Source organism: Priapulus caudatus, unplaced genomic scaffold (assembly GCF_000485595.1).
Source record: "Priapulus caudatus unplaced genomic scaffold, Priapulus_caudatus-5.0.1 Scaffold1089, whole genome shotgun sequence".
Classification (NCBI taxonomy): Eukaryota; Metazoa; Priapulida; class Priapulimorpha; order Priapulimorphida; family Priapulidae; genus Priapulus; species Priapulus caudatus.
In genome coordinates, this window is record NW_014578150.1 from 75,646 (window position 1) to 86,349 (window position 10,704).

Consider the following 10,704-nt stretch of genomic DNA (forward strand, 5'->3'; position numbering starts at 1 on the left):
TCGTACTCTTCTCGTCTCTCTCTCTCTCTCTCTCTATATATAGTATATATATATATATATATATATATATCCTGGTATATTAAAATTGTCATTGGAGTGGATTGGGACAGCATTTGGATTAGGTAGGTGAATAGGTATCGGCACGCTCCTTTGTGCGTATCCTTAACGTTACATCTAGTGATCCTGCATGTATATGGTAGACGTTGTGATACTACGTGAATAAGGGTCGAGTAATGCCCATTCCAATCAGAGCTCGTGCGTGCGTGGCATGCACTTTGTACGGATATTTTTTATATGTGTTATATTTTAGACAGTGTGCCATGTACTATTCAATGGGGGCAATCATTCGCCTTTTAAATACCACACTTGCTATCGCTGAGTTTTAATATAAAGAGCACGTAAACCGTTGGATTTATGTTTTCTTCATAATATCAGGATGATAATATATGGTACGTTTGAGTATGCAATCAATGTAATGAGGTATTATGTAATACCCCCTCTACATCTTTCCCACTCAAGAACTGTATCGTACTCCCTTTTTTGCAACTATTTTCGGCAAACCAACATCGACACAGCTCAGCCGCCCTTTCTGCACAGACAAAAAGTCAAATGACCCCCCCTCTATTTTTAACATTTAAACAAATTCCTATCGGGTACAAGGCTCCAAGAGTAAATTCCAATGTCGAGAATATACCCGATTTTTATGTCAAAAACTCGCGTTACTTACCTATACCCCCTCCCCCACACACACACACCACACACGCACGCACGCACACGCACGCGCGCACACACGCACGCACGCGCGCGCACACACGCACGCACACTCACACACACACACACACACACACACACACACACATACGCACGCACGCACGCACGCACGCACACTATCAAGAGCTAAGGTATTATTAGCGCTTGACATTATTTAATCCCTGTATGGGTCAGCATATTTGGCTCATGTACTATATGCCGCGGCGATATCTCTACGAGTAGCGCCGCATGTGTAGCAATTTAATCTTTTCATATATTCCGTGACAATGTAATGACATCATGTAATCCGTGATTGCTCTTGTAAGTGCTCGGGTTCGTGAAACCAACCACGACAGTGCCGAAGTACCGAATCCCGACCTATTGCATATTATGCACGCTACGTATATGACCGCAAATGTTGATGAATAATAATAATAATAATAATATAATAAATATCGCCATCGCGGACTAATTAAGCTGTCAAGATTTGTTCACAATAATGTATTAATGAATGAATTGATGAAATGAATTTATCATGAAATAAATTTACTCGCGTATGCTGATTTTTCGTATGCGAGACTGTTTTCACACCGTCGATGTCTAGCAAGTCTTATTGTCTGGCTTATATTTTACTTTGCTTTCTATTGTATTTTATTATACATGATAGTATTGTTATCTAGTCGTGGAGTAAGCCGGTTTGTATCTGAGAGGATCTTAAATTGACGTGACTCTGCGGCGCTAGGGCTAAGCCCGTAAAAGTTGCTGTTGAAGTAAAGCTGTCGTGTATTAGCCTTTGAAGGCAAACCGCTTAGCATGAACATTATTGTTTATCCTAAGATGACTGAACCAGTAAAATTATTATTCTTGTATTGTCTGCAGTAATCGCATTGTCACGCAGAATGATCATCGAAAAAGAAAAGTCGGAATTGCACGGATGGAGTTTTGTAGTTGCATTTTATTTGTTAGTTACAATAATTACGAAGGGCCTATAAATATCACACTTGCAGAGTATTGTGTGTGCTTTGTACACGCACACCAAAAAGCGGTGGTTCTCTTCAGTATTTCAAATGTAAACGTCCGTCCGTGTCATACGGAGTTTGGGAATGATCTTTTCTTAATGAAGTCGTGGGTCAAGGCAGGAATTATCATGAGACCAACGCTCGGTGTCACGTTATGGGTACGTTCATACTCGTCGCTCTTCTCCTCGCGTATCTCCGTCGGCCGCAGCCGTGGTTTGAGCGAACAGAAGAGCAGTCCGGGTTGGTCATTTCTGTGCCGTGGTTCAGTCGTTCGTCGCATCTAGTAGGCCGCCTTGGCAACACCAGCACCAGAATTGCCGTAGCCGGCATTGCTACCGTAGCCGGCATTGCTACCGTAGCCGGAATTGCTACCGTAGCCGCTCTGGTCAGCAGGAACGTCGACGTGGGCGGGTCCAACACGTGGGTTGGCGGGGGCGACGCCGACGGCCTGGATGCCGTTGTACGGGATGTTCCTGGCAAAGGCATAGGCGGCTCCGGCAGATCCGGCTCCCTGGCTGACGGCATTCTGGGTGAAGCTGGCCTGGGCCTCCTGCTGGGCAGTGCGGCTAGCCTGGCGGGCAGAGGCGGCGACGCCGCTACCAGAGGCAGCGCGGTCGGCAGAGGCGGCCTGCCATTGGCGGGCAGATCCAGCTCCCCACTGGCGTCCAATCACGGCCGGAGCGGTGGCCGGGGCGGCTCCCGCTGGGGCGTGGCCTGCAGCCTTGGATTTGGCTCCCTGGAAGTTGAAGTTGCCGACTCCGACGAACTCGTCGCTTCCCTCGAAGGCGTTGTTGAGGCCGATGTTGGCGCCTCGGGCTGTGTATGAGCCGGAGATGGCACCAGCGTTGCCAAGTCTGCGTCCGTTGCCGAGTCCGTGACCGAGTCCGTGTCCGAAGCCAAGTCCGCGTCCGTAGCCGAGTCCGTGACCGAGTCCTTGTCCGTAGCCAAGTCCGCGTCCGTAGCCGAGTCCACCTCAACCGAGTCCATGTCCGTAGCCAAGTCCGCGTCCGTAGCCGAGTCCGTGACCGAGTCCTTGTCCGTAGCCAAGTCCGCGTCCGTAGCCGAGTCCACGTCCGTAGCCTAGTCCGTGGCCGAAGTTGAAGCGATTGCCCGACCGGTTGCAGCCGTATCCATTGCATCGCCTGGCACGGCCGGTGGCGGATGCCACGACCACCTGCAAGAAGCCGAGATCATTCTAAAATTTGTTTCTGTTTCCTCCGTGGTAATTGCGCCTGGTGTTAAACAACATCTCTGCGGGCGCTAGTGGTTGCGCTTATGTCAGTGGGTTACTAGCAGCAGCAGCTGTGAGCGCGCTCAGGCGTTACTGTGTTTAGCGAACATTTCTGTTTCAACAACTTAAACTGGAAAACAACAACGGTAATGTACTTACACAGGCCAGCAGAAGAATCGCCAAATACTTCATGATGACTGAAAATAAAGAACAAAATGAAATTGTAGATCTAACTCTCCCATTTCTATTGAGTGAGTGCGGGTAGCGCTGACGCCAGTCCGCGTGTGCTTTATGGAATGAACTAAAATTCTCCGGGCTGAATAAAAAGCACTGCGCGTCTCTAAGTTCATATCCATCTATGTAAGGAAACTATATCATACCGAGAGCCGATCAGTGGACACGTACTGAGTCCACTGAGATGATAGCATAATTTGCATACTAGAATTCGCGGTGAAACTAAATAGCTACACTATGGACGTATATTACAAAGGCATGCTAGCGCACGACCGAGGCAAACATACTTACACTATAGGTGAGTGATGAGTCTACAGGCCTTCTCCACACACAATAATCTGCAAGTGCTGTCTATCCCTACTCAGAGCAGTCCTTATATTGGCTGCCACCTGCCCGATGACCCATGATGGCCTAGTTCCCCTGCTCCCCGGCGTCCACCCCGGTCCTGCGACATTTTTTGCTGTCCGCCTCGCGAAGGTTTTACCTTCAGCCGATGACAGTTATTCGACCACAGCCACGATGATTAACGAGCAGTGTGCGTGCGTGCGTACGTGCGTGCGTGTGTGGGTGTGTGCGTCTGTGTGGGTGTGTGCATGTGTGTGTGTAGTGCGTGCGTGCGTGAGTGTGTGTGTGTGTCGGCGCTCCGCTAACCACGGTGCTCATTCACTAACCCTGTGGCTGCTACCGCCTGGCCTTCGCGCACACGCCCACTGTCTCTGCTGTCATGTCGCCATTCCATCGCGATCACTGTCATCAATCTAAAACACCATTACTGGTAACGCTCCCCCATAGGAATCATAAAGCACCTCCCCCCGCCACCGCCGCCGCCCGTGTAACCGTATAATCCGCACTCCGCGCTCCCTACCTCGTGTAACCGTGTAACCTCCGTTCCTAGAGCCCCACCATGTGTAATCGCTTAACCCCCTCCCTCAGTGAAGCCTCAACCAACATGTAACCCTCCCCCGCGCTCCGTACCTCGTGTAACCGTGTAACCTCCGTTCCTAGAGCCCCACCATGTGTAATCGCTTAACCCCCTCCCTCAGTGAAGCCCCACCCACTATGTAACCCTCCTCCGCGCTCCGTACCTCGTGTAACCGTGTAACCTCCGTTCCTAGAGCCCCACCCCGTGTAAGCGCCCTATGTCACGTATAACTGTGTTAACCCCCTCCCCCCGCGATGCCCCACCCCGTGTATCCATGTACCCCCCGCACCCTCACCCCGTATTTAACCAACCATGTTCAGATTATGATTACTATTTTATCGACAATATGGTCGAGGTTATAACAGGGTTGGTGATGGGGGAGGCACGTGTCGGTGGTGGAGAATCGGTGTAAGGGGGTGGAGGAGAAGGGTGTGTGATGTTAGGTTTGTCGGGGACGCCATTTTTCGTTTGCAGTAAGTAACCACAAGTGGTACATTACAGACGTATTTTTGAGCGTTTTTTTGCAGCTAGCGATAGTAAATAACGGTACATGAATAATAACAGCTGCATTTTTAGCGCTTCTTGCTATTACCGTCAGTAAATAATAGGTAAACACAACAAAAAATGTAGAAAACATGACTATTTGCAGGTATATCACTGAGCTATTCTTGGAGCTAGTGTTACAATGTAGCGGGTGCGTGATTTACTGATGCACGCGTGTTGGAATCCGTGTCGTAAGCGCCCGCCTATCACGCTCCGCAGGCGAGCGCACCGTAATTACACTTTAAAGGGGGGAACCTTCGCCCGGATAGCTGTCTCGCTGCGTGCTCCCGCGCACACATCTGCGTTAGAGAAGCCGCTTGTCGTAAAAGATGTTGATTAGCTTAGTGACCTACTGACAAACTACTGCGACATTATGTGAAAGCGCGGGTGTGTCCGCGCTGGTTATATATAGGTACGCGGGATGGGGGAGATACAAGGCCACAATTCCCAAAGCCCAACCTTGCACGTTCCTGCGTGTGTGTGTGTGCGTGCGTGTGTGCGTGCGTGTGTGTGCGTGCGTGCGTGTGTGTGCGTGCGTGTATCTACATGAGCACATGTGCTTGCATGTACGTCTATGTGCGTTTGCATGCACGAGTGGCACGTGTTTGTGCGCGCGTACGTACGAGTGCGTGTTTCTTCTATTCATAATTACCTCCGCCAAGGAGTTGGCAGGAGGTTATGGTTTCATCGGCGTGCGTTTGTTGGTTTGTAACACCGTTCTTTGTGTACAGCCTAACTCAAAAAGTTATGGACGGATTGTCATAAAATTTTCAGGATAGGTCAGAAATGGGCTAACTTAGAACTGATTAGATTTTGGTGGTGATCTGGATCCAATTAATTAAATTTTCAGGATAGGTCAGAAATGGGCTAACTTAGAATTGATTACATTTTGATGGTGATCCGGATCCAATTAATTAATTAATTAACTAACTAATTAATAAAATTTTCAGGATAGGTCAAAAATGGGGTAACTTAGAATTGATTACATTTTGCTGGTGATCCGGATCCAATTAATTATTTATTTAATTAATTAATAAAAATTTCCACAGTGAGAGAATTCAGCTGCCTTGGCGGAGGTCTGCGCTCTCTGAGTGCTCTAGTTATTTATAAGATAGTTATCCTGGTGGTGGGGATCATTAGGGTCAGAGGTCAGGAGGCCAGGATCTATCGGATTCTATGGGGTGGGGTTCATCAATGCTAGCTAGCTACTGACATGCATTACGGTCGTCTAATGCCTATATATTGAGCTTGTATGGAGTTAAGGAGTGGTGTCTATCGGGATCGCCTGAGGCTAGCGACTAGTGCATATTGGATTGTCTGGGGTTAAGAACTTAAGTCTATTTGGGGTCGTCTATGATTGAGAAGTCGTGTCTATTGGGGTCGTCTTGAGCTAAGGTCTGAGGTCCTGTGAGACTAAGAGCTTGGTTATTATATATATGGAGCTAATTTGGGGTCACGTAGGAGGCTGGGAGATGTTGGGATCCGGTGAATGCTGACTGGAAATCCGATTAAGTTGAACATTAATCACTGCATGTTTAGAGTGTTACGAGTGTTACTAGATTGCAGCCGATCCTATATCCTCCTTGCACGCTATAGTACTTGTGTGTGCCAGTACACGAATCGCGAATAGTATATCTTAGTATACTACATGTATGCAGTTTATATATTATAATATATTTTTATTCATTTATTTATTCATTCATTTATATATATATACACGTATATGCCACCAATACACTACATGAGTAGTACATGATAATTGTTATTCAATGGGGCACTATGCGCGAGCACACGTTTCACTCGGGTTACCGATAACCAGAAATTGAAAATGTAAGTGTATCTTTCACAAGAAGTCCAATAAATTCGACACATCCTTCAGCTATCGGAATTCCTTTTCCGGCCACTGATAGGCTCATACACCAGCAGTGATCAGTTTCAAACTCGCGCAGTGTCATTACTAGCAGAGATTTCGACATGTACGGTCGTTACTGGTAGTATGGCATGTGCGTTTCACTGCTTTTCTTTAGGCATAGCAGCTTAACCCGTCATGATTTACTATTTCCAGTAGTCGTAACGACCCGCCATTATCGTGCAGTCTGAGCATATGTTATTCTTTGATTTTATTTCCTATATATCGTTCTTTTGTTATTACCTTAGGTGAGTAACAAATTGGTTTCTGCTTGGTTGCAATATAATGCGTCGTGTGTAGTACAGAGTGATTTATTTTCCGTCTGTAATTTCGCCGATCTAACGTTGTATTACTTTAGCTGTGACCTTGCCTGCATGGACGTTAGATTTTTGTTCGGATTATCTGTTTCACACACACGCACGTGCACACACTCACACACACACACTCTCTCTCTCTCCTTCTCACACGCACACGCACACGCACACGCATACGCACACACACAACACACAAACACACACTCTCTATCTCTCTCTATTTATTTATCTATCTATCTATCTATCTATCTATCTATCTATCTATCTATCTATCTATCTATCTATCCTTCATTCTATTTATCTATCTACCTATCTATATATCTATTTATTTATCTATCTGTCTATCTATCTATCTATCTATCTATCTATCTATCTATCTATCTATCTAGCTAATCATCTACTATCTATCCATCTATCTATCTCTATCCATCTATCTATCTATGTGTCTGTTCTGTCTGTCTGTCTGTATGTCTGTCTATCTATCTATCTATCTATCTATCTATCTATCTGTATGTCTGTCTGTCTATCTATCTGTCTGTCTCTTCTGTCTCTCTCCCTTTCCATCACTCTCTGCGTGCGAGTGTGTGTGGGGGGATCTCTGTGAACGTGTTTGTGTGTGTGTATGTGTGTGTGCGTGTGTCCGTGCGTGCGTGTGTGGGTGGTGTATGTGCGTGTGTGTGTGTGTGTGTGTATTTCTAACGCGACTAGCGACGACAGATGACAGACGAGAGAGAGATGTTTTTGCACTTGATTTATTTTTCTTCAAGCTTGCTCGTTTTAGTTACAAAATATATAAAATAAATACGAAACGCCTATGAATATTACGAGCGTGTGTGTGTGTGCGTGCGTGCGTGCGTGCGTGCGTATTTCTAACGCGACTAGCGACGACATATGACAGACGAGAGAGAGAGATATATATTTTCATGCACTTGATTTATTTTTCTTTAAGCATGCTTGTTAGTTACAAAATATATAAAATAAATACGGAGGGCCTAAGAATATCACACTTGCAGAATACTCGCTCGATGTACGTACAAAACTATAGCACTGTGATGGAATCCCTGCGGCTTACATCGCTACGTGCTTATTTTTACCGGCTTTATGTGCGATTTCGTTACGTAAACTGGTAGAGTCAGATATATCACGAGAGTTATGCTCTCTCTTTCCCTTTTTCTGTTTCGAACGCTCATAGATGAGGAAAGCTTAGACCAGATGAAGGCGTGAAATTCGAAAATTTGAACCGATAAGAAACTGCGCCGGTTTTATGATGACTAAGACACGTAAAGAGAGATCGGTCTTCGTTCGTTTTCCGTTCCCCGTGTTGTGCTGATGGATGTTTCGGCGGCGGATAGTGGGGTCGACTGGACTTCTTGTTCTGGCTTCCTACTCGGCATCATCACCCCCGTACCCTTCATCATCGTCAGCGGCGTCATCGTCAGCGGCGTCATCGCCACGGCCGCCATTGCCAGGGCCGCCATAGCCAGGGCCGCCGTAGCCGTATCGGCGAACGCCGTAGCCGACCGCGGGCGCGTATCTAGAGGCAACGACGTCATCAGCAGGGACGGCGACGTCGGCCGGTCCGACCTGTGGGTTGGCGGGGGCGACGCCGACGGCCTGGATGCCGTTGTACGGGATGTTCCTGGCGAAGGCGTAGGCGGCTCCGGCAGATCCGGCTCCCTGGCTGACGGCGTTCTGGGTGAAGCTGGCCTGGGCCTCCTGCTGGGCAGTGCGGCTAGCCTGGCGGGCAGAGGCGGCGACGCCGCTACCAGAGGCAGCGCGGTCGGCAGAGGCGGCCTGCCATTGGCGGGCGGATCCAGCTCCCCACTGGCGTCCAATCACGGCCGGAGCGGTGGCCGGGGCAGCTCCCGCTGGGGCGTGGCTTGCAGCCTTGGCTTTGGCTCCCTGGAAGTTGAAGTTGCCGACTCCGACGAACTCGTCGCTTCCCTCGAAGGCGTTGTTGAGGCCGATGTTGGGGCCGCCGGCCGTGTATCGGCCGCCGACGGCGTGCGCAGCGCCGACGTTGACGCCGTAGTAGCTTGGTCTGAGAGCGTAGCCGGCGCATCTGCCTCCCGCACAGCCGCGGAAGCCGTGGCGCAGGCCGCGTCCGTAGCCGAAACCGTGCCCGTATCCTAGCCCGTTGCCGTATCCTCCATAGCCGTTACCGTATCCTCCATAGCCGCGACCGTATCCTCCATAGCCGTGACCGTATCCTCCATAGCCGTTGCCCAGGCCGTGGCCGTAGCCGTGACCGTATCCTCCATAGCCGTTGCCCAGGCCTTGGCCGTATCCCCCATAGCCGTTGCCTAGGCCGGTGCCGTAGCCGTATCCTCCATAGCCGCGGCCGAGTCCGTGGCCGTAGCTGTATGCTCTCGGACCGTAGTTGTGGGAGGCGTACGTACCAGCAATCTGCAAGTAACGTGGGGAAACTCGTGGTCATCGAACATGCGTACAGCGTGAAGGGGCCCTGGAGGCTGGGGAGGAGGGGGCTTTTCCTAGCGGGGAGAGAGATGAGAATTGCGAGCGGCCCGGTAGTTTTACGGCCGAACGATAGTTTTTGTCCTTCTAAACTGTGTGCCGCTGCACGCGAAGCGAGAGTTTAAAGGGGGAAATACGAAGGGATTGACGCGTAAAATTTACAAGATTGAATGTGGGGGCATCACAGAAACCATTCGTCAGGAGGTTCGCACGGTTATTTCTTAGGTTGCGGCTGCCGTTATTCTAGGTAATAGGTGTTGATTATCGTACGGCAACGCTTATACTTACACAAGCCAGCAGAACAAGAGCCAGAACCTTCATTGTACCTGCAAGAACAGACCAACACCCGCGTCAGATTTTACACATGCCTAATCTCGCACCGCTGACAGATGATTAGAATGATTTCGTGATATCACGATGTTACCATGAAAGGACCGGCCACGACGCCGCACGATGCCCTGCTTAACGTAATACTTGAAATACTACTTAAGAAAAAACATTAAATTAAGTTCATTTTTCCAAATTTATAGAGGAAGAGTGCGCGAGCAAAATATCGTCAGGAGGTAGACTTACCAGTGATAGTACTTCTCAGGAGGTGTAGATAGAGAGTAATCTGCAAGTGTGAGTGCTGGGTCACATCGGCGCCTTGCCTTATTTATACGTGGAGAGTCGCCGACGCGTCTCTCATTGACCTACATCGCGACGCCCGTTGATTGCGATTAAAAAATTCCCTTCGGATGCCGTTACGAGCGTAAACACATCGCCCCTGACCCTCTAAACAGTCTAACCGGAGGCGACGCCGGTGGCATGCTTCTGTTCTCGCCGCCACCCGCACCTCCTTTGTCATGTTTGAGCTGCGACGGTGAAACGAGGTAACAACGGCGCACCGCGGTGACACGACGTTTGACATTGATTTGAGATGTGCTAAGTAGCGTATATGTAGCCTCGACGGCGCCGCTAACTCGTTGTTGAAATTGAAAATAAATCGGAATTTTTTTAAACCCAATGAACAAAATATCGATCATTTATACGAATGGGGTTATCATTTATAGATTATTAATCGTTGTATATATATATATATATATAGAGAGAGAGAGAGAGAGAGAGAGAGAGAGAGAGAGAGAGAGAGAGAGAGAGAGAGAGAGAGAGAGAGAGAGAGAGAGAGAGAGAGAGAGAGAGAGAGAGAGAGAGAGAGAGAGAGAGAGAGACGACGAGACGACGGAGGGAGGACGGAGGAGGGTAAGGGAGGGACGGGAACGGGAGGGTTAAGGAAGGTTAGGGAGGAGGAGGAGGACGGGAAGGTAAGG

The 10,704-nt window shown here is 48.7% G+C and overlaps 3 protein-coding genes across 5 annotated transcripts in view; 1 reads left to right on the forward strand and 2 right to left on the reverse strand.

The window, feature by feature from the left end:
• LOC106815321 overlaps positions 1-10,704 on the forward strand; it is a 28,396-nt gene that overhangs the window by 7,175 nt on the left and 10,517 nt on the right. The window lies entirely within an intron of this gene.
• Positions 1,686-3,591, reverse strand: LOC106815320 (glycine-rich cell wall structural protein 2-like). 3 transcript variants are annotated; one of them, XM_014819767.1, is made up of 4 exons: positions 3,526-3,591; positions 3,160-3,197; positions 2,841-2,943; positions 1,686-2,741 (listed from the first exon to the last, which is right to left on the reverse strand). In XM_014819767.1, exons 2-4 carry the CDS (start codon positions 3,190-3,192, stop codon positions 2,050-2,052), a joined length of 828 nt encoding a protein of 275 aa, XP_014675253.1. In that variant the 5' UTR covers positions 3,193-3,197; positions 3,526-3,591; the 3' UTR covers positions 1,686-2,049. The 3 variants fall into 3 exon arrangements, with proteins under 3 accessions (XP_014675253.1, XP_014675251.1, XP_014675252.1); XM_014819765.1 differs by having other exon boundaries at positions 2,775-2,943; XM_014819766.1 differs by having other exon boundaries at positions 1,686-2,669; positions 2,769-2,943.
• LOC106815319 (glycine-rich protein DOT1-like) lies at positions 8,207-10,099 on the reverse strand. Its single transcript, XM_014819764.1, has 3 exons — positions 9,971-10,099; positions 9,686-9,723; positions 8,207-9,328 (listed from the first exon to the last, which is right to left on the reverse strand). Exons 2-3 carry the CDS (start codon positions 9,716-9,718, stop codon positions 8,306-8,308), a joined length of 1,056 nt encoding a protein of 351 aa, XP_014675250.1. The 5' UTR covers positions 9,719-9,723; positions 9,971-10,099; the 3' UTR covers positions 8,207-8,305.